Source organism: Martes martes, assembly GCF_963455335.1.
Source record: "Martes martes genome assembly, chromosome: 9".
In the NCBI taxonomy this organism is placed as follows: domain Eukaryota; kingdom Metazoa; phylum Chordata; class Mammalia; order Carnivora; family Mustelidae; genus Martes; species Martes martes.
The window spans coordinates 58924312-58948107 of record NC_137896.1 but is presented as its reverse complement, the minus strand read 5'-3'; the positions used below and the strand labels follow the sequence as shown (position 1 = coordinate 58948107).

The 23796-nt window shown below is 49.7% G+C and overlaps 1 protein-coding gene across 1 annotated transcript in view; it reads left to right on the top strand.

Annotated features, from left to right (window-relative positions):
- Positions 1-23796, top strand: part of NPAS2 (neuronal PAS domain protein 2) — a gene marked incomplete at its 5' end in the record, with an annotated part of 158297 nt that overhangs the window by 122124 nt on the left and 12377 nt on the right. The window contains 9 exons of the mRNA XM_080813625.1: positions 7393-7511; positions 8215-8297; positions 9027-9133; positions 10786-10933; positions 12768-12852; positions 15639-15780; positions 16291-16400; positions 18501-18590; positions 22451-22597. Of these exons, the coding sequence (XP_080669751.1) occupies positions 7393-7511; positions 8215-8297; positions 9027-9133; positions 10786-10933; positions 12768-12852; positions 15639-15780; positions 16291-16400; positions 18501-18590; positions 22451-22597 (1031 nt within the window). The remainder of the gene's footprint in view (positions 1-7392; positions 7512-8214; positions 8298-9026; positions 9134-10785; positions 10934-12767; positions 12853-15638; positions 15781-16290; positions 16401-18500; positions 18591-22450; positions 22598-23796) is intronic.

The following is a 23796-nucleotide window of genomic DNA, read 5'->3' as shown; positions in this document are numbered from 1 at the left end:
CAGTTGGTTCAGGATGTCTATACCTGTGCTCACCAGGTGTCCTGCACCCATGTACCAAGCTGCTTTCAGGGGACCCAAGATTTGTTTTAAATCAAATATGGTGAGACACACAGACATGGAAATGACTATCAGGGAAGAAGAGGTTTATACTCACAGACCCCTCCAAACTGGCACAGCACACCATGGAGCCACACAGGGAAGCACCAGGGGAGGTCAGGGGGCAGGGCAAAGAGGAGAAGATGTGGGCAAGAGCTAGTTGTATGGTTTCTGTGGAAACGAAGAAGCAAGGAGGTGTAAACAGGTGTCAGTTTGGCTACCTGGAATCCTGGGTAAGGGGCTGTCCCTAGTTGTCAGAAGCCTGGATGATGAGAGCCAGTGGATAGTAGCCCAGAGTGGGAGAGACCCACAAAGGTAAGGGTTGGGGGTTGGTTTGCCCACGAAAGGTGCACGGAAAGGTGAATCATTCACTATTTCTAGGACTTGGCCAACCCAGAAGGGAGCAGTTCCTTCAAGGTTGGGAAGGCCCCAAATGTCAAAGTATCAAATACAGAAACTAGAGAATGCGGTTTGTACACAAGTCACCCCTGCCATTGTCCTGAGTTCCCAGGCATGGCATACATTTAAAAACAGGTGTAAAATAAAGAAGAGAACAGACTATGAGCATTGGTTTTATTTTAAATAAATAAAAGTTAGTTTGCAGTGTGAGCAGAATCCCTGCTCACACTGCAAACAGTTGTGTAGAAAACTTTACTCTGGCCCATTATCGGGAAAAGTCCTCTCATTTCTGTAGGGCTCTTTAGTTTATGGAACCTGGCCTGGTCCATTCTTCTTTGATGCCTGTCAGGAAGATGCAAGGCTCTCATCTTTATAAATAAAGATTTATTTATGGGAAGAACAGTCACCTTTACTCATCTGTGAGCCTACGCAGTCCATGCCTGGTACATCAGTGAAGCTTGACAAGTACATTGACCTAAACTGAGGCTCAGCGATCTTGGCCCCGCACACACAGGTGACTGGGGACAGCAGCAAGATTCAGACCCGACTTTCGACTCATAGAGAAATCAGACTTTCCTCTGAGAACTGAAAATACAGCTCTCCTTGACGGACCCCAGAGCCCACCCAGAGACAGAGCTCCCACTACACTTTGACCTTGACTCCAAAGTGAAGATTAAATCCATTGCAGTAGGTGCTGGGAAAACTGGCCCGTGTGTCACTTCCAGTGATTTGTGAATTGTCTGCACTGGGAGGCCTAGGCAACAGTACCTGGCCAGTGTGTGGTCATCTTTGGCCTCCATTTGCTCCCCATTCTGGGTCTGCCACCCGCATCAAGTTCCTTAACCACCTGGGTTCCCTGGGTGCTCCCCAAGGTCCTTAACTGGACCCCTGACTCAAGTGCCCTGCCAGGACTCTTCCCTGCCTCTTGTTCACTTGATCATCCAGTTTGCCTTAAGGCTGACGGAGGCATAAACTGCAACTCAAAAACCATCCATACGAACCCTTGGGCCTTACACCAAAGGGCAGAAAGAGAACCATGTCAGCTCCAGGGCAGGGAAGACAGGGGGACATGGATCTAGAGGGAGCTTTTGGTGACCGTTAAATCATGTAGATGAAGACGCCACCTGCTTGCCGGCCACTCCACATAACTGCTCAGCATTTGTCTGCCCTGCCACTGGTGAGAGTAGATCGGATTAGGAATTTGGGGTGTGGAGAGACATAGAAGCACCTTTGCCCTTGTTAAGGCAATTAATCTCTGGTTGGACATTTCTAGATTCACCGGCCGATATGCCAGCTTACCCCTGTGCCTCTGAACCCTCTCTGTTCCGCATGGCTGGGCAGACACAGCCACCATTGCCCAAATGCATCAACAAAATGGAATTTTCCCCTGCTTCACGTTTTCACATCTTGGTCACTCCTTAGGACTTCATCATCTGCTACCGATGTTGGAGGCGGAAGGGGACATTAGACAGAATTGCACATCTTTAACCTAGATTGTTTAATAAATGTGAAGAAGTACGTGTTGGGAAATGGGACAAGAAAAGAACTTTCCTAGAACTGTTTCACTTTAGGACAGTTTCTAACCAAGTCTGTGAAGAGCTTCTGGAAAGAATCCGAGCTGCAATACAGAAGCACAGGTTTCCTCCTCTTCCCATTAAAAAAGCCTACTGTGTGCTCTTGGCCATGTGGCCTGGAGATTCAGGGAGGACCACTGGTGGGAGGAGCTTCTGGCCTACCTCTGCTCTTCACGTCATTTCTAGAATGGGGCTGAAATGAAATTAGATTATTCGGAGCTATGTTTGTCCCAGAACAGATTTTTTTTTTTTTTTAATACCACGAACAAATATACTGTTCCATCTTTTTCCTTCTCCAGTTCTACAGAGGAGCACCTGGGTCCTCTCCCAACCCCCACTCAGGTCCCACAGTCCCACCCCCACTTCTATGGGAAAGGAACTGGCCAGATGATTTTCCAAGGCATAATGAACAGTCTTTGCTTTAAGAGGTCCTAATAAACAGGTTCCAGTTCCTGAAAGATAAGTTCGTGCCAGGAAGAAGGCAATCCTCTATTTAAGCCCTTGCTCCTCCCCCAGACTTGGATTTAAATGTGCATCTGACTGAAATCCAGAAAGCAGTATTTCAAAAGTTGCTGGTGTGGTTCCAAATAGGTCACCCTCAGCAAACATTCCACTCTGGGCTTTCCAGAAACCACACACCAGAGTATAAAAGTTTCCCTGCCCTCATTTTACCTATTCGCCTCTAACCACACAACCAGATTTGAAATACTGGCAGAAAGGGAGGCTTTTTAGCTTACAACACTCGATTCCGTATGTTCTGTGGGATTTCTGTAGGTTGCCTCATTTTAGGGCCTTGGGGATTTTGTTTCTTGTTTCCCTGAGCTGAATTGAGATTTCTCAGTTAGGGGAACAAAGCCACACCCACCAGACTCACTGAGAATGGAGACGTGAGCTGAGCACAGGAAGGAATGTCTCTTCTGTCACAGGCTCCCAAGAGCATGAAGCAGAGTGTCCCCTCCACCCCAGCAAGGAAGTGCCACATCCTCTAGCAGTGGCCATTGCTGCCAGATAAGATAGCAGAGAAATTAAGATCGCAATAAAGAACAAATTGTTACCCAAAGACATTGTCCTGCCTGAGCATCTAGAGCCCACATTGAAATGGGGCAGTGAGGAATGGTCATTTATCAGACACGTGCTCCCACTTGCTTCAGTCTGGGAACAGGGACAGTCCTATAGAGGTTGTGCGATCATTGGGATAAAAATGTGCACCAGACGTCCACTTGGAGGACAGGGGGCAACAGCCTGTAGGAAGTTCACTTCCCTGAGCCTACGACTCATCTGGCTCCGTCCATACCAACCATCTGGTGAATATCTTGTCAACGCCATGACAACCTCCAGGCCCTGAAAAATACTCATTGTAATTAATGAACGCCAAGGGAAAGGAGAGATAGTTAAGTGAGACATATATTTTCCCATCGGAGTCATTTTTTCAATCCAGCAAATTGCAAATCCCTAGCTCTCTCATGTGGCTCTCAGCTTGTCTCCAAGCTCGTTCTTTCTTTCTGATGCCAAATTGCACTGGCAGAAAGAAAGCATGAACCACGCACGCACTGGTTGGTGCAAGTTAGGTGGTGCCCCGGCGCCCAAACGGGGGCAGGATTATTTTGCTGTGGCTGTCCCGAGAACCCTGTGACCTGGCTGTTGAGAACCCATCAGGCGAAGCACTCTGTGCTGTGCAGAGAAAAGAGAAAAGCCTGAAAATAGTGCTAAATGACTGGGAGAGGATTTTCGTGAATGTGCAGGAGATTATTATTTCCTTAACATTCCAACACTCTCGCCCAGACATTTTGGACATTTATCATAAATGAGATTTAAGAACGTTTTTCTTCCTTTAGCAGGCCTCCTGATGGTTTCATGTCTTCCTGGACACCTTTCGGCTTTGAATTTTCATTTGTTCTGAGAAGTGCTGAGAAAGTGATTTGTCACTCTCTGTGTGGACGATTAGTGTGTTTTCCTACAGCTGTAGCGACTAATTTATCATGAGCAGGCCATCTCTGATCAGAATACTTAATTGTTGAGGCCTGATGACTGGACCAGTACTGAGGAACAGTTGGTCCCGCTTTTTCCATTTGTTTCTGCTCCTTTGCTGTGAGCTATGTTTGCTATCCCTACCTCACTTCTTCCCCGTTCTTTCCTACCCTTTGCAAACATGTCTCATGCCACCCGAGACCTTCCTGCCCCCACCGTCATCCTTATGTTCTTATGACTGATTTGGGAGGTCACCTTTGTCCTCAGACAGAGTTGGAAGCCAACCCCAGGTGCCAAGCAAGATGGACTTTAATTACTCCTATTCTCTCCAAGAACCTCGGGACTCTCTTGTGTTCAGAATCCCTGGCATGCCAGCCCAAGGCAGAATTCTTCCAGGGTCTCTAAAATTAGAGGCTGTGATGAAAGGTTCAGGAGCAAAGAGGGGCTTGATCCCCACCATGGATCCCTTTAGTAGTAGGAAGACCAGAAGCAGAACACCCTCTTGTGTCTTTCCAAGCATGAGGTCCACTGGTGCTGTTTTCAGAGTGGTGCCCGCTGTCGCTGATTTGCAGCAGACCTTGCCCAGGGCCTTCTGACCAGTATAAATGCACTGCTAGGGCGGTGAGCTAGCCCCAGGGCCAGTGGGACCCAGGACCATGCTCTATGGCACCCTCTCACCGTGAGCCAGCCACCGTCAGCCCCAGGCTGGGCTGCGCAAGGGGTGCCACGGGTGGGGGTGAGTGTCTCAAGGTCTCTGCGTCAGTTACTGGCTGGGATTGGAAGGTGCCTTCCCATAGCCGGGACTTAAGCTGTGGTTTGGATGTGAGATGGAAGGTCGTATCATCAGAGACACGTTCAACAAACACATGTGGAGCACCTGCTGCGTGCAGGACGCAAGCTCAGAGCGGAAGGCAGAGAACTAGACCCAGGTCCTGCCATAGGGGAAACCTATCTCTTTAGCTCTGGGCAAGAGGAAGGTCAATTTCAAGTAAGATGACCCTCAGGACAAAAAATATAGCAAGCCATCATTGCTTTTATCTGTGGCATGAGTACTGTGTGTGTGAGTGTCTTGGAGTGGCGGAAGAAAGGAGGAGGCTGGTAGATCGGGCTGCGTCGGCACCAACCGGGTAATCCTTCCAAGAGGCTCTGGAAGCCAGCTGTAATTAGATATGTTTTTTCTATTACTTAAATTGAAACAACTAATTAAATCCTTAATTAATGTTTTTTAACTACCTTGGGATAAGAAGTGCCAGAGAAGTTTATTCTAAGTGTTAAATATTCCCATGAAGTCCCAGGGAGCAGTTTGCTCCTGTGTTGACTCCAGAATCAGCTAGGAGGCTCCTGCTGTGAAGAGAAGTCATTTGAAACGCAGTCAGCAAGCTGTTTCAAGTACCCTCTTCCCCTTGACTTCCCCCAAGGTTTTCCCCTTGGCCTCTGTTAAAACTTTCATCCTTGACTTACCATCACCTTTGATCAAGCCCTCAGCTGCTTCAGGTTTTGGGGGAGAAAGCTCATTTAGAAGAGGAGTTTGCCTGGTTCTGGGGCCCTCTGTAAAGTATCTAGCTTCTCTAGCGCGGGCTGTAAGCAATAATGAAATTTCCCCTGCGGGGAGCATTTTCATCTTTAAAACCTTAGCAGTTCTAAAAGGACTGATAAAACGGCACTGAGAGACAGCCAGGCCAGCAGTAAGCTCTGCAGAACATTCACTTAATTTCCATGGTCTCTGCCGCTTGAAGAAATTGTTAGGGGATGGGGTTTCCCTACCCCACGCTCTGTCCATCCCCCTGCCTTCCTCATGGTAAATCACCAAGGACAGCACTTACTGACCGAGCCCACGGATCATTCCAACAAGACGCACGGTTTAGAGACAAATGAGAGAGACTGTCTTTTAAAATTCCCCAGAAGTCCTCGGAAGTTTGCTTAGAAGGCCTAGAATTTCTGAAAGAGTAGGGAGAATTTTATTAGGTCTTTATCTGGCAGGTGATGTCTCTCCACTTCAAGCAGAGAGGATATTTCACATCTGGGAAATGTGTTAATGTCTTTTTTTATTATGCAGATGTTCACATCTGCAGACCCTTTCCCTGTGGGATTGCTTTCTCTTCCCTGGGTGAGTGCCTTGGCTCAGCCCACACATTAAGTCTAAGCCGACTAATGACAGATGTGAACTCTCTAGGGACCACCATTTCCTACTTTGCCCCCTTTATATTCATGTTTGGAAACATTCATATTAATATGTATGTGAATGCATTCAGAGAATATGTTTGGTAAAATGAATTTATTCATGTTAGTGGCTAGAAGACCACATTATAGAATCACTTAGAAACCTACGAACATATAAAACAAAAATTATTGGAAAGCTAAAATCCAAAGAAAGTCTTGCAGATTTCATTTTAGAATGCATTTCATTTTCTGTTGCTTTATATGTTCTCAAATTGGAAAACACAGCTATGTTTAAATCTACCCGTTCAGAAATGTACTCAGAATTCAGGATCTGGTTCAGGATATAATCAACTACATTTGAAAAAGAAAGAGGTAGTATAGATTATCTAGCGTAATGATCCTCAATCCTGGCTGCGTGGTACTAAATGTTGCGGGAGGGGCTTTCAAAAGTGCCAGTGCCTGTGCTTCCCACCCAGAGTTCCTGAATTAGTGGAGCTGGGAATGGGGTCTGGGCAGCTGGGAGGCCAGGGAAGGCCCCAGGGAATCTAGTGTGTAGCCAAGTTCGAGAATTACGTATATGTACATGGCCCACCGACTTTTCTCATATTTAGCAGGGTTCTTTTCCCCACCCAGCATACTCCACCTAACATAGCAGAATTGTTCTCTGGCCCAGAAGGTAAAGCAGTTCACCATAGTCACGGTGAAGCCAGGTCTGTAGCTCCTGGGGAAGATGGCGGCCGGTACCAGCTGGCACCTCCTCAGAGGGCCTGCGGGGGCCTGTTCTCAGCCCCATCCCCTCTCTGCCCTGGGAGAACTCCAGGCTTGGAGTCGGAAGCCCTTGCTAGAGTCCTCACTCCATTATTATGGCTCTGAGTGACCTTGGTTAATACATGTGGGCTTTCCAGGCCTCTGTGGCCTCCTCTGTGGACTGAGGAAAATCATGCCTTCCCAGACTTCCCAGTGAGAAGAAAAAGGCGCTTGTGAACAGGTCTGCCCCTTGTGCAGAGTTACAGAACCAGCAACTTTGTGGTGACCACTGTGTGCCTCTGGGGATCACCCCGGATCCTAAGGCCCAGGAAGTGAGTGAATGTTTGGGAAGCCCTGAGCGCGGTGCTAGCTGACAGTGATGCCAGGTAGGGGGTCAGCCACCGTGCCACATAGGCCTAACCTGTCTGTCTGTTCTCTCCCACCCCAGTGCCTAGCCCCTCTTGTAACGGCTTCGATACCACCCTTTCAAGGCCCTGCCGGGTGCCGCTGGGAAAGGAGGTCTGCTTCATCGCCACCGTTCGCCTGGCAACGCCCCAATTCTTAAAGGCAAGTACCGGGGAGAGAATTTTTCATGTAGAACTGGTACAACTGAGTCACATTTAGTTATAGCTAATGAACCATCTTTATGGGAAAGAATAAGACTGCAATGACACTCTCACTGACTTTGAAAAGTTGAAATGTCTGGCTTCTCTGCCCGTGACGGGCCCACCTGCCCCTTGCCTCTGCTCTGGTTTCCTACAAGCTGTTTTGCTGGAAGGCAGAGTCAGCTGCGGCTCAGCCCAGCTGGCAGAGAGGTTCGTTTGCAACTCTGTCGACCCTCCTGCCTTTACCGCCAACGTTAATACCATTCAGGGCAGGCCAAGGTGGGGACCCAGTGTCAGACCTGAAAGGTTTGTCTGTATCCTCTGGCCTGTGATTGCTTTAACATCCGCGGCCTGAACGTTGAGTTAAATTAGTCATTCAAATTCAGATGAAGAGCCATTTTCCACATGTTTACCACACTTCTAGATAATGGGAAGGGAGTGGTGTAACATTTTGGCTCTTAGGTGTTTTTCCCCAGCTTGTGAAATAAATTTAGTATCAGCTAATACTGAAATTAGCTACAGATGATGAGTTTCAGTCCAACACAACTTGGAGACTCGCTCTCAATGATTTTAACTTCTGTTACCCTTCCACCATGCCTTCTTGAACAAACCTAGGGTGAGCTTCTGGCACCCTGAGCAACATTTTTTTTTCCCTTCTAATACAGGAAATGTGCATAGTTGACGAACCCTTAGAGGAATTCACTTCAAGGCATAGCTTGGAATGGAAATTTTTATTTCTGGATCACAGGTTTGTGAAAAGAAAAACATATTTGGGTTGGGTCCTTTTCAAGTGTTTGTTTGCATGAGCCAGGCTCTCCTTGGGAGAGAAAAGTCGGGCCTGGTCCCTTCAGGGAGAAGGGCTTTCTGGCAGCAGGAAAAATCATTCCCGGCCAAGAGTGAGGCGGCTTCCCTTCCACTGCAAGTCGTCCGTGGATGTGTTCTGTGTTTGGGTCAGAGCGTCTTGGGAGAGCCAGGTGCCACAGCCTGGGGACAGCCTTGGGATCCCTCATCCACCCCTTGGGACCCTCTCCAGTTCCCAGGAAGGCAGGAGCAGATGGGAGAGAAACTTGACATCTTATTTCTCTCAACACCCTTTTGGCCCTTTAATTCAGTCTTCTTTCTAAGGGTGAGAAAGCTCCCCTCCCTACCCTTTAACTTTTTATTACGCTTTGGGATTGGACTGACCCAATCTATAGCTGTTTTTAATTATTCAGTAATGATAAAAGGTATTATTATTTAACCCAGGTTATGCCAGGTTATGCCCGAGTATCTTAATGCCAGAAAGTCTGAGCACTTTGGAAAACACAGCCTCTCTGGTTTGAAACATTGCAAAATTATTTTCCTGCCCTTGTTGAGAAATGAGGCCTCTGTGTTGATCATTAAATGCGCGCAGTGTCCCCTCTCTGGATGGAGGTGTTGCCATTATGAGTCGAGCAGGGTCCTTGCTCTCTGACCAGCTGTACCCTTTGCATGGCAGAGCCCCTCCGATCATAGGATACCTGCCTTTTGAAGTTTTGGGGACCTCGGGCTATGACTACTATCACATTGACGATCTGGAGCTCCTGGCCAGGTGCCACCAGCACTGTGAGTACCCCACGCCCAGTCCCAGGGCCCAAAGGCCTCCAGCAGCCTCCACGGAGCCCCAACAGCAGGACTCTTGGGCCCTGGAAGTCAGTTTATTACTTGCTTGCTTTCTGAGAAGGAAAAGGTTGCTTTCTCCGAAATGATGTAGGAATGTGGTGAAGGTCCTTCTGTGGTTTGCCCCGGGTTGTGTTTCTACCTGGAATTGACTTTGCCCCGCCTCCTCCCATCCACCCTCACCCCCCCAACCACCACCTTCCCATACCCTTCAGATATGCTAGCTATTTTAATCTGACAGAAGAGAATATACTATGATGGTTATTTTTTCTAAGTTATGCAATACATTTCAAAGACAAAATACTAATTCAACATCACTGCTTTTTGTCAACGGACATATATTGGTCACAAGCTATGGGCCAGGTACTGAGCTAGGCCTGGGACATAAAGATGATCAGAATCTCCTTGCTGTTCTGCGGGAACAAGTCTAACGGAAAAGCAGAAATAAGTGACATTATAGGATGCTGTCACTGCACTGGGGGGGATGTGCTCAGGATATTGGGGGGCTCACCCAGCTGGGGGAGGGGATCAGAGAAGGCTGTCTGCCACAGAAGAGAACAAGAGGTGGACAGAGGTAGGAGAGGTAGGACTCCTGATGGGGGGACAGGCCAGGCCTGTGGAATCAGAACATCCATTTTAAAAAGTCCCCTGCCCCCCCACAAGTGATTCCTGGGCCCCTGAAACTTTGAGAAGCAGGATTACCTCAAGCCTTGGCTGCTTCTGACCCTTCTAATGGAGCAAGGCCACCGTGGGGGTAGAATTTCCTTCACGGTCTGAAGGACTTGGCCCAGGGCTCAGGCCAGACATTCTCCCTCTGTGGAGCCCACGCCTGTGCTCAGCCGGGCTTCCCACCCCTTCGGAGATCACAGTCTCCCACACAGCGGCTCCCGTTGTCGTTTTAGTTTCCCAGCTGTGGTATCTGTTATGCGTTTGCAAAAAGAGGTACTAAATCACAGGCACTGAGGCAGTGACCCAACCTGTCCTTCCCTGGACCCGCAGTCCCAGCCTTCCGCCCCGCTCAGGCTAGTCCTCCGACAGCACCCATTCTGTTCCAGCCCTACGCCCCCCCACCCCCCGGAAAAGCCCACTGACAGACTTAACCCTAGGGGGCTCCACGCAGCCCCACATTAGGGGGTCCGGAGCTGGAAGCATCTGTAGGCGACTCTCTCGTTTAGGACGGCGTAGATGAAGCATGACCTGCTCTCTGACAGCCGCTGAATCCATGCGGAGGTTGTGGGCTGTCAGGTCTATTCCGGGCCCAGTTCTCCCAGTGTCTGGATTGTCTCTCCCGTGCTCCGCTCCTGCCGCAGGCAAACCCGGGCCTCTTCGTCATGAAACACCGGTTTGGGAATCCGCCCTTACCTGAGGCTCTCTTAAGCCTGTGAGCATCTGGGGAAGCGTGCAGATGGTTTTTGCCTTATTTAAGAATTCAATAACGTTTGCCGGGATCTTGATAGTCCCTTAAAGTACGGCACACCTGGAGCAGAGCACGCCGTTTGGCACGGTGTTTCTGAAAGCTTCTCTCCAACAGTACCTTCTGGGGGAGAGCTCCTTGTCACATCCACGTTTGCTACAGGCAGTCCGTTTTCTGCCCACAGTGATGCAGTTTGGTAAAGGGAAGTCCTGTTGCTACCGGTTTCTGACCAAAGGGCAGCAGTGGATTTGGCTGCAGACACACTACTACATCACGTACCACCAGTGGAACTCCAAGCCCGAGTTCATCGTGTGCACACACTCGGTCGTCAGGTGAGGGGGCGCCGCGAGCGCGGGCGGGTAGTCCCAGCTTCCGGGGAGCAAGCGAGCCCTGGGCTTGGATTCCTCCGCGGGGCCCGCGCTGTCCTCTGCGGTTCACAGAGTGGTCTCCAGAGCTCAGCTTCCTTCCGGGGACACATGCGTCTCTCTTCCCCACCCTTGGGCTGAGGGCTCCATGTGTCCCTCCTCAGGCTGCCAGAATGTGACTTAGTGACCTACTTCCACATTTTCCCCTCATCTCCATCCAGCCCCCAGCCTTCCCTTGTCACTGGAGAAGAAAATTAAAATTTTTCCTCTAAGTCACTCATAGACCTAGTCCCCTCTATTTTTAATTCATTAAAAGCCCCTGCTGGCAACTGAGGCAGCACTGGGAATAGAGCCTGGCTGCCAGGGGGAGAGGGTTCCTGGCGGTTCCTGGTGGCCTCGGTGAGCCCCCAGCCCAGGGTGGGTGAGCTGAGAGTCCCAGGGAGGCCGCCTATCCAGCCTCTCCTAGACGCGGGTTCTGTAGGATCACGATTCCCAAAGGTAAAGGAGAAATGTCATTCGTGGGTTTTTTTCCCTAACGCAGGAATTTTAAGGACATCAGTCAGTTTTAAACTGGTCTAGAGAAGAGCATTTGAGCAGAGCAAAGAAAGAAAGGTTATCTATATTGTAGGGATATATGTATATATACATGATAGATGATAGATAAATGACAGGTCGATATAGGTACATATAGATACTATACATATATACTGTATTTTATAGAGATAAGAGATAGATGATTGAAAGGTGACAAGTAGGCAGGTAGATAGGCACATAAATGATACCATGTACACACACATGCATGTATGTATACAGTCAACAAGTAAATCTCTCTTCTTTTAATAAGTGGGGAGAAATGCTGGTCTTTCTTGCCAGTGACCCTGACCATCACATCGCATGCCATTCTTGGGGACCTGATCTTAGCTTCTTGATCCACCCTTGACCACTTCGGCAGCCAGTGGTTTCCAACAACATATGAGTCCCACCTACCACCACCCAGCCTGGGCCTTGGCCACAGGGTCCTTTTGCTGCCAGGGGAGGCTGGACATCATCAACGTCTTGGTCTTCAGACTCTGCCCTTGACCCTGCTCTTCCTCTCCATCCTCTACCTCCCAAATCTTAGACAGCAACTCTGAGAGAAAGTGGGGAGTAAACTAGTCAGTAAATAAGGTAACAAGCATTCCAGAGGCCCCTTGAGACACTGTCACTTGCCAGGGCCCTGCGGCCAACCTGTTCCTCCACACATGAAGCAGAGGCCAGAGCTGGGGCCCTTCGGCCATCACTACAATGGATTGATTTCCCCACGATATCTTAAAAGTGGGTCCACAGACAAATCAGGGCTCTGGGGCCAGCTCTCGATTTGTTTGTGAGAAAAATTTCAAAGGTTGTAATTACTAAAAAAGTCATGTGTCATTTCTCGGTACATACAATCCAGACTGAGTAGGTTTTAAGAAAAGCTTCTGATTAGTCAAAGGCCACGCCTTATCCTGTAGATGAAGATATGTTTCTAAAGACAATTATGCTTGGAAGTTTCAGGGCTTGGGGAGAAGATAAGTAAAGGAGAAGGGAGCCAAAACATCCTGGAACAGAAAATGTTTTGGATGCCTCATTAGAAGTCACCCCAGTAGCAGTTAGGCACAGAATGAAACTCCTTCCTCAAATAAGTGACAAGACTAGCCTCTGTCGTGGTGACGATTCTGGGGTGGGCGTCATAGGCATGCCTCGAAGTATCACACGCGTGCCCTTCGCTGTTGCCATCTGGAACGTCCCACCTCCAGCTGTGGTCTCTTGATTTCCTGATCAGTTATGCGGATGTCCGGGTAGAAAGGAGGCAGGAGCTGGCTTTGGAAGACCCACCACCCGAGGCCGTCCACCCTGCGGCACTAAAGGTATGCTGATCCCCGCCAGATGGCTAAAGGCCATGTTTGCCTACGTAAGTTCTTCCATGAGTTGTTACAATCAAAGTAGTCACATTTTTATCTGTTATGTTCCCGGGACTATTCAACACGTTTCTTAGGTTTTCGCTTGTTTACCATCATGATACTCCTACGCGGCAGACGCTATGACTTTCCTCAGCCTTCAGACGAAGGACAGAAGCACCCACAGGATTTAGCTCCCATACCTGAGGGCGCTGAGGGTTAGAATTCACAGAGCTCTGTAAGAAACAGCCCCTGAGCTCAAAGCATGATCTTGGCAACTTGCCATCCTTATGAGAGCAGCAGTAATAAATCCACCTTGTATCTCTCCCACAGATAATAAGCTAGGGGTTTATTCCATCATCCCTTGAGCTGTGGAATAATTGGGGTGCCCTTGTCCTCCCTTAGCCTAAGGGCTGATGTGTTCCTTCCAGGACCCAGGCCTCTCACGAGGAGACTGCCCCTCACCCACCCTCCATGTCATCAATAGCAAGGTGCACTTTCTACTTCTGTGTCTACAGATCTTAGTTAACAGCCCTGTCCGAGCCATCTTCGTGTCAGGGAGCTCTGCTAGGGAGGGGTGTTCCCCTCCACAAAACCTCACCTCCATCCTTCCTCCGAGAGCAGCTCTTGGGTCCCCTCCAGCCAAGCTCTCCCCACCTTCCCTCCTGGTGTGTCAGACAGCTGGAGGGAAATGTGCAAGCAGACCAGAGGCCTGTTCCTCAAAGGTCATTCTTCAAGCAGACGCACATATTGGAAGAAAAGTAGAGAAAGCAAGGGAGGGAGGGAACGTTTTATTCCATCAAAGCCAAGAAGCTATCTGTTATAAGAGCCACCATTATTTATCTCCCACTAAGGAAGAGAAAATGCTGTCACCAGTCCCTCTGTGAAATAAGGACTTCTTTTCATCAGTCGGAAGGCACATCGCAATTTCAGATATGTCAGAATGTAGGGATGGAAAGTGTCTCTTACCATTGGTGACATGTGGTTCGAGTTCCAGGCTGCCCAGCGACCTAGAACACAGAGACTTCAGCCAGGAGCTGCTGCAGCAGCAGCGGTACAATGAAACATCTCTGGTCCACCAGAGTGGGGTTGGAGGGAAGGAGAAATCACCTGTAAAGCCATGAGAGCAGCCCGTGTCTTGGGCGAGCCTCCCCTACTGAGTTGCTACATGGTGATGTGCTGTGTGGTGATCTGTCACCAGCGCCCTGATATGACACACCTGTCATTGTTTAAGGACGTGTTTATTACCCAGCTCTGTCATATGATGCATCATGGATTCTGTCCAAGAACAGAACTAAGCTGTTCGTAGGCAGGGGTTAGCCGCCCCGTACATCACGGTTCACAAGCGGGCACAGTGTACATCGTCCAGTCAGAAATGCATTCTTGAGTTTTCCAATCCTTTGGACATCCTAGAACCCAGAGGAACTTCTCATAAACATGCACATATGTATAAACACACAAACACAATCTTGGGCTGCCCTTTTTAAAGAAAAAGCTCCAAGACAGTGCTTTTTAAACTATCAGTGGTAATGGACTCTTCACGTGTTTAATTTCAAATTTGTCGCTGACTGATGCCTTTGGAAAATGCAGATTCCCGTGCTTGGGTGTGATGTGCAGCTCCATCTGATGGCTAGAAAAGTCTCTCAGGGCTTACTCTCACTGCTATCCATATTTCTCTGCTGACTAGGAACACACAACTGGCAAACAGCTGTGGGCCAGGACCCCTGCTCCAAAGGGTGTGGTCTAGGGGAGACTGTGCTAAGCTGCGGCATCTCCGAGCTGACATTTAGCACAGCAAATCCAGGCACATCCTGTAATTCTGTTTTGCGCGAAGAACGATAGTTCACACATCAGTTGTTTCAGCCCTGCTCGGGCACACACACAGTACCCACCCTCCCTGGAGCCATGACCTGAAAGACAGAATAACCACGTAGACTCACACCCAGAGATTTAAGATCCGAGACCATGGGATGTAGAAGAGCCTAATCCAGACAGCCTAGGGATGCCAGGAATGTCTCCATCCACCTGTGACTGGATAGGAGCATGGCTCAGGAGAGCAGGCATTCTGTTTCTTCTTTAACTTAAAAATTATCTTAATGCCTGTTGGCTTACACTTAGGACACTAAGCCTTCCCAGATGGAAAAATGGCTTCTTAAGGTTGGAAGGACACTGTTGTTTCCTCATCACACAATACTGGAAGCAGAGGTATCCTGGGATCCAGGAATCAGTGGATGGGAGATCATTGGCCCTTTGCCTGTTCTCCTCACCGGGGCTCTGAGGCTGTTGAGGAGAAGCAGTGGGGAGACCATGCAGGAGGCGCTCCGAAGGGTCCAAAGGCATTGGTTTCATCAGAGTGTTAACAATCCAGCATATCCAGCAACTTCATTTCTAGAACTTGCGTCTTCTCCCCTTCTGGGAAAGCCAAGATTCTGGGCAGTGAGATGACAGTTTGAAGGAAAAAATAAAATGCAACATCGTTACGAAAATCTAAAAAATCAAAATCCAAGGTGAGAAAGCATAACAGTTCCTGCTTATATAAGGCCACCAGCCTCTCAAAGACGCCCAGATGATGCACTTGTACAAATATTCTACCCCAGTACATCGGGACTTATTTCCAAACGGTTCCCGTCTTTCTCCCTACGCCCTCCAAATTTTTCCACATAGTTAGAGGAGACCTAAAGTCCCGTCATTCATTCTCCTCATCTCAATGCTGAAATTGTGTGGCCTCTGTGTGTGTGTGTGCGTGTGTGTTTTAGGACAAGGGCTCCAGCCTGGACCCTCAGCAGCACTTTAATGCACTTGACGTGGGCACCTTGGGCCTTAACACCAGTCACTCACCATCAGCGTCCTCCAGAAGTTCCCACAAATCCTCGCACACAGCCGTGTCAGAACCTGCCTGTGAGTGAGCTGCCATGGATGGCGAGGGGGTGGGCGCTCCGCCTGGGGCAAGGGTTGGGGGGGGGTGCGTGGAGCCCCGCAAGGGGTCCCGGGCCTGAGCAGAAGGAGGGCAGTCCGTGGCTATGGAGTGGAAGCTGCCTTCCAGTTCACACTCGTTCTTGCTCCCTTGTCCGGGGGCTTCCTGCCCTCCCCTTCTCCCTGCTCCCCCAGCAGACAGAAAGCAGGGGACACGTACTTCCTATAGCCTGGCTGGGCTTGAGTGACTCTGGGAGTTGGGAGATCAGGCAGGTGGTCGAACCAGACGGTGGACACGAGCCGTGGGGATGGTTTTCTGTCATCTGCCTGCTCCCAGGTGAGGCTGGAGGCTGACAGAACTTGCTGGACTTTCTTTTGTCAGAGAGCCCAACCAGGCCCTTGTCTCATGTACACCATAGTCATGTTTCCCCTCTTTTGATAAGAAAACTGGTAAGTATGTGTGAGTCAGGAAGGTGACTGGTTGCTTTCTTACAGCTACTCCAAGCAAGCTGATGGCAGAGGCCAGCGCCACCGCTTTGCCAAGATCGGCCACGCTGCCCCAAGAGCTCCCTGTGCCAGGGCTCAGCCAGGCAGCCTCCATGCCGGTATGTGTGTGACTTGAAACTTCTTGGCCAGGGTGCCCCAGTGGCTAGATCCCAGGACAGCATGCTACCTCTTCCCAGAGAACCAACTGTACCTGGACACTGAGAGTGTGGGGTGGTGGGCAGGAGTGGGAAGCTAGGTCATTTAATTAGCAACTAATTGGAAACGCTTTCCTCCAAAATCAACACAGCTGTATAATCAAAGAATGCAAAATCCAAATGAGATTAAGCTGGAAACCTCAAACAAGGGGTTACACCCCGGAGTCTCTGAGGGTACACGGGACCCTTCCATTGTGGGCCCTGTTTCACCCCAGTGGAAATGATTGAGACATCTGTGTCAACAAAAATGTATCTCTGCATATATCAGGCAGGGTCCCTGATCTACACCAGACCTCTCCAGGTCATGGAATGAGCGGCCTTTTAGGAAGCATGCTGGCTGTATTCAGAATCACTGATGTACAATTCTGTGGTAATCTGTTGCCTCGTAAGGGATCACCTGAGACTTAAGGGTATAAAGCAAAAGTCCTTTCTCATATTCACAGGATTCAAAACTAGCATGGGGAGGGTGGTGTTCTGACTCCTCTCTGCTGCCTGGTGTCAGAGGCCCCACCAGCCCAGGCTGGGAAATTCACATTCCAGGTGTATCTGTGCTCACATCTGCCCCCTGGGCTGGGAGACAATCCACCCTGCACTTACATGGGCCTCCCCCTGCCGTAGAGCTAAGCTTCTCCAGGCATGGCGACTGGGTTCCAAGAAGAAATGTCTGGGGAGGGGGCTTTCCATGAAAGCCAGGCAGAAGCTCCCTGGCTTTCTACAACCTAGCCTTAGAAGCCCCACTGTGTCACCTCTGCCATTCCTCTTGGTCAGAGCAGTCACAGCTCACCCACAGAGATGGACATAGACCTCTACCTCAGGATGGGAGACGTGTCCCAGAATTTCAGGAGTCACATCCAGATCATTGCCAACTACCTCATACCCATCCCTCACTGACATTTTGGGGATGGGAATGAACATACCACCCCTTCCTGCTTGCCCTCTCCATGCACACCCTACTTGGAAAGCTTAGGTGATGAGTTTTATTTTCAAATCAAACATGACAAAGACCATGAACGTCATTCTTCCAGCACTTGGCTCTCCAGTAAAACTACTTTCTGCCACTGATGGGGGCGCAGTTCTGGTCCCTTCTTGCAGTGCTGGGGATGCAATCACGAGACTCCAAACCAGACTCTGGGTGGCCCTGTGCCTGGGATTTCTCCCTCAGAACCTGGCCTCCCAGTGTCATCCGGGGTGACACTTCTTGTTTGGGCTGCTTTCTGTGGTCCCTAGTGCCTGAGGACAGTTTGGGAATAACTTCAGAAGAATCCTTGGACTTTTCTTTCTAAAACTCTCAGGAGCCCATGAAGGTGAAGTGTTTCATTTCTTGTTTCTACACATTGTCTTGCCACCATCCCCCTGCCCTGTCCTGAGTGATCAGGAAACAAAGGCTGTGAGTCCGCTAACTTCCAGGAGTCTCTCGAGCAGATTCTGGACAGAGTGTGGTGAAACAGCACCCGTATTCACTGCCTGGAGGAATGAATGGATATGGAAATGCAGGGCACTAATGCACGTCCGTCTGCATGGGTGTTGGGCAGAAAGCATCAGGACCACACACAAAGCCAACACTGGCTGTTAGCACAACCCCATTCGTACAGCTCAATGACACTGCTCAGAATTGATCAGTTTGGGAGAAGAACGACCAAATCCACCAAGAATGGAGTCTTGAACAGAAGAAACAGAGGCGAGGGGGTTGGGGGTGGAGCAGAGCTGCAGAGCTCCAGCACATAGCAATGGCCTCGCAGGGCCCACGGTGGCGGGGAGGCATCACGGACCCCAAGGGACTCCAGGACCTTGTCAGGAGCACGCTGCACCCTTCACCAGCTGTGTGTCGGCTGGGACTCCGTGTCCTGCAAGGACAACACCATAACCTACCTTCTCAAAGTGAGCTCTTCATTCTTGGGCAGAGCGCCTCCTTCAACCCAAAGAATCCAGCTGACTGAGAGCGCCCATGGACCTCTGGAACGCCCCAGAAGTGGTGTTTGTTAACAAACCCCCTCTCTTCCACAGGCTCCCCTGCCAGCCCCGTCGTCCTGTGACCTCACACAGCAGCTCCTGCCCCAGACTATCCTGCAGAGCCCCTCTGCCCCTATGACACAGGTGAGTCTGGGGCTCTGGAAAAGGGAAAGCTGGTGGTCTCCCTTCTCCCAAGACACACGCGGTAGCTCCTTGAAGGGGAATGTGCTTGTGCCGAAGTACATGTCCAATCCAAGATCCTGAGATAGGGAATGTTTCTCCCCACGGGCCTGTGGGTCATGCCGAGCTGTGAACTCTGTCCTATACCTGTCTCCTCCAGCTGTCTTCATTTCCTTAATCTTCGTTCATCTCTCTGCCACTTTTCTCTGTTCCTCTTACTTTCTATGACTCCAAATTGGTTATGTTATTTTAGGAAAAGTTGAAATTGGGCCAAATGTCATAGGAAGACAGCAAAATTATAAGAGCTGTGAGTCCAGTACTATAAATATCACATTAGGGTTTTTTTTTGTTTTTTTTTTTGGTAAAGGATCATAGTTTTGCTGAGTAATTCCTTCTTTGTTTCAGCAAGAGTCAGTGAGTTACTATTTGGGTCGGGGAGTGAGCAAGCTTGGGGGGCACAGAGAGGCTTGTAACTCAGCCCTTGCTGTTAGTATTCAGGGTTCAAGGGAGGGCTGGGCATATAAACAGACCTAGGAGAGGGTGTGTGTTTGCAGAACCAGTAAGAAAATAGCCCATCCCCCCAACCCAGGAGGTGATGCCTGAGCTGGGCCTGGAAGAATGGGTAGGAGGTTGCCAGCTGGAGGATCCACAGGGATGAGGGTCATGGGATCTGGGTCTGGGCTTCAGCAGGGAGTTTGGGGACAATATCCACCCTGCTTGAGGCCCGGCAGGGGGCTGAATCAAGCCACAGTTCATTTATTCCATGGCCTGGGAGGGCAGTGGAGCTGATTGGCCTACACTCCATCAAGGCCAGCATCTGCTTTCTGTTCCTTTATGGGGTCTTTAGCTTGGTCGCACTCTCTCCCCGCAAGGCGGTCCCAGGTAGTGGCGGTTCACCAAACAGCCGCACTCTTGCGGAAGTGTGGACTTCTGTGTCGGTGCACACCTGTCACCACTGCTGAAAACTCTTTATGACATATGTCCCCTTAACAGTGGTCTCAAATGCTTTCCTGGAATAAGAAAGACACCTGCTAGCACGTGCTCCTCTCCAGAGTTAAGCTGGGAGGATGTAAAAAACAACTCATCCAGAGTCAACTAATTAAAATCGTCTATATTCATCCTCATTAGGAAAAAAAAATTCTCTTTAAATTTCCAAGGCACATTTGGTATGAAATTAGTAACTTTTCCAATCCAAAGACACCTAAAATGAGAGGCCCTCTAACTTCCGGGCCTTGCATATGTGAAGGAATGTCTTTGTTTTATAATGCATAATGATGTGATTAAGGTCTTCTTCAAATTCTATTTTTTCATGTATGGAACATCATTTTAATTAACAATAACAGTTCTTGGTCTGTTAGGTATATTAAATGTAACAATAACCACATTTTTAAAGACATTCTTGCATAATGCTGACCTTTCAAGTCAGACAGCTGTTTTCATACCTGCTCTGTGTAAAACAATGGATTCTACCATTTTCTCTCTTCCCATTCACGGATGTTATCGCTCTTGCACCCTCTCACAGAAAGGGAAGAAACAAAATCCAAAATCTGAGAAATGGTTATCTGGGTAACTGGTGGTTTTGCTTTCATACTGTTTTTCTTTTTTTTTTTTTTTTAAAGATTTTATTTATTTATTTGACAGATCACAAGTAGGCATAGAGGCTGGCAGAGAGAGAAGGGAGGAAACAGGCTCCCTGCTGAGCAGAGCAGGGGGGGTGGGGGGAGCCGAAGGCAGCGGCTCTAACCCACTGAGCCACCCAGGCGCCCCCATACTGTTTTTCTAAAATGTCTTGTAAGTTAGCGTCAAGATCTTTTCAAAAAGGCCATGATCAGAAATAGAATAAGAGACTAATGCTTGGGTGTCCTGGAATGCCTTAAGAAAATCAGAATAATACTAGAAGTACTTAACACTTAGGAAGCATGGTGCTGGCCCCTCCCTGACTGCCCAGCCCCCTTCTGCTTCCCTTTGGAGCCTGTTGGGCAACCTGGAGTGTCCTCTCTACTGGATGTGAAAGGCCTAGCCCTGAGTGTTTCCTGACTTTGTAGAACCCGCCCCGGAAGCTTTTGTGTTGTGTTGTGTTGTGTTCTGTTTTGTTTTTAATTTCATACCTGGTAGAACTTCTTACTTTCTCAATCAAATTCTCTTTCAAAAAACCCAGCTCTGTGTTTTGATCACTTACATTCTGTTGAAGTTTTTGCTGATACAGTCTGGCAGGGCACAGGTATTTTTAAACTCATGTTGAATAGCAGAACTTTTTATTTTAAATGAAGTCTGAAGCCAGAGATGCTCTGATTGAGATGGAACTGGGAGGCGGGGGAGGTGTTGCTGGCAAAACCTCTTGGCCTCCCCCAGCTCCCGAGGCTCCCGATTCACATTCCGGCCCCTACCACCTTCTAGCTGTGTGATCCCAAGCAAGTCACATGTGTGACAGGGGGGTACGATGTGAAGAATTGGTGTCCTGCCTCTGCTGACCTGGGGCCATGACCGGCAAGCGTGGGTCTCTGCAAATTGCAGCATCTGCCTTTATTATCCGTACTGGTTCTTTTTATTTATTATTTTGCCACTCCCTAAACTCTGGTCAGCTATTCCATCCTTCAGTGTATCCCAGCTGTACCCTAAGCTCTCCCGGCCTCCTTACTTTTCCACATATGGGAGGTCAAAGGGCAGAGGAAGTGTCTCTGGAGTTGTTTACAAAAGACAAAGGCAAGAAATGGACCAGGGAGATTGTTGGGACAGAGATCAAGGGAATGGAAGTTTAAAAAAAAAGAAGGCGGTGGGGAGGAGAAGAAGATTGGGAGAGAGGAAGGGAGGAAGGAAGGAGTGAGCAGAGAAGCCCCAGGCAAGCAAACACAAGAAACAAAAATTACCGAGTGCCCTGGAGAGCCCAGAGCAGGAGTCCCGACCTCACTGGCCATGATCCCACACTCTCGTCGTGTTTCCTGCAAGGAGATGACTTATGTCAAGGTAGACAGGTAACAGGGAGCAGAGATTAGAATCTTCCTAAAGCCAACCTCCGTCCCAGGAAAGGGGTAAGAAGTGAAAGAAGGGGGAGTTTGGCACTCTTGTGCAAAGCACTTATCAGTGTTCCTCCTTTAATAAGGTCACCCTCTGCCAGTGTTACTCTCAGGACAAACGCCAGGTGATTGTACACCTTTGCCTCTTTTCCTTAGTTCTTTTGTGCACAGATTTCTAAGAGGTTCGTAGGAGTAAATAAGCCTGGGGGAAGGGAAGGGTGGGATGGAGGGTGATAAGACCTCCATGGCCCAAGCTGGTTAGGAGAGCAGGCCTACCTGCCTGCGGAGCACCGCCCCCGCTCCCCCCCTCCCCAAAGGTTGGAGTCAGGTTCATTGTGAATTGTTATGGAAGAGCCCGGCTTGCCAGGATCAGATTTAGGATAATAAAGGACCCTGGATTGCCTGTGAACTGGCATCTGCTCTCCCATGCGCTGCTTTTGACATTTGTCTCCAAAACCACTTGTCTGTCTAACCAAATTTGGAATATCATTTCGTGAGCATTGCTTACTTACAAACTCAACGTCCAGATTCTGTGGCCCTCCCAGACTACCCTGCCATACATCCAACTTGCAAATTCTGGTGGGCCTTGGAATAGCCCACACAGGGACCCCTGGAATGCCCGCCCCTCCTCCAAAGCCCCTGTAAGCTGCTGAGCTCCCCCGCAGTGAGTCACTCAGTAGGGACACCAGAAGGGGCGGGTAAGGGACCGGAAATGAAAGTGGGCCGGGCTGCTCAGAACAGCAGCAACATGTGTGTGCAGGGCAGAAATCACTCTTTCATCTGGTTGTGTGTTTTGACTCCATCTTCAAGTTCTCAGCGCAGTTCAGCATGTTCCAGACCATCAAAGACCAACTGGAGCAGCGGACACGGATCCTGCAAGCCAACATCCGGTGGCAGCAAGAAGAGCTCCACAAGATCCAGGAGCAGCTCTGCCTGGTGCAGGACTCCAACATCCAGGTGATGCCCCTTCCTGGGCCAGTGTCTCCCATGGCCTCTGTCCTCCCTGCCGCCCTGCGACATACGTACCCATCCTTTCCTGGTGGGCAGGACTCCTGCCAAAGTCTGTCTGTACTGCCCTGATGAGTCCCGCTTACTAAGCATATTGAAACCCCCAACACCAAGTACAAGGAATGAATCCCACCTCCTCCATCCCCAACTCCAGGCCAAACTTGAATTTCACACGACTCCACCCCATTTACCCCTTGCTCTGTCGGGCACATAATGTCTATACATCCCTTGCATTTTCATTCATAAGTCCTAGTTGATCACCCTGCACTGATGCTGGCCTCCCCTGTGGGGTTATAAACCCCCAGCACCTGTGTAACTGCTAGGGTTGCTGGTGGGGAACATGGACGTGATCATGCTGTTGTCTCTCATCCAAAGCGCTAATGGAGGGAGATGTGGGAAATGATGAGATCTGCACCCTGCACCGAGGGGGACAGCAGAGGGAGCTGAGGACGGGAGGTCAGCACCAGGCCACCCCGTTTGTGCATGCCCACTGTGGTACTCTGCATGTTCTGACAACAGCAGCTTTTAACCGTGACACCGTGCCCCAGAGGTCCCCTCCTTGAATCCTTTTGAGAGATTGTGTTTTGAAGGAAAGCTGTATATACTAGATCTCTTTCAAGGATAAATGATTTTTACCAAGTTTCACCTGAATAAGTCCAAGGCTATTTTTCTTCGCAAGTGCATTCTTTTGACCCAGGCTCTAATTGTGAATGTAATTCTAGCTCACGTTGGGAGTCTGCCTTGAGAGCTCTAAGCATTTGCAACCCCCTCTTAGGAGAGGCAGAAGGAAGCAGGAGAGTCCCTGGGGGAAATGGCTGGAGCCAGGGACCTGCAGCTTCCCTGGGCACAGTCCACTCAGACCCTCCCCAGGGTGACGGGCAGGCTCTGTGCGGGTGCAGCGCCCAGCTGGTGCACCCTGAGATAATGCGTGATGGGGCGGCATCTGCTGCCCGCCATAGTGCCTCCCGGGGGAGGGGGGACCCCAGAGGCGCTGCTGGCCGGCTTTCCGGACACTCTGTGCCCTTGCACACACCCTCCTGCACACGCGCTCTTCACTGGAAGGACGGAGCCCAGCCCCACACGCACAGCCCCGCCTACTGGGCTAGGGGCGGAGTGTCCGGCCACGCCCACAGCCCGGCAGCAGCCCC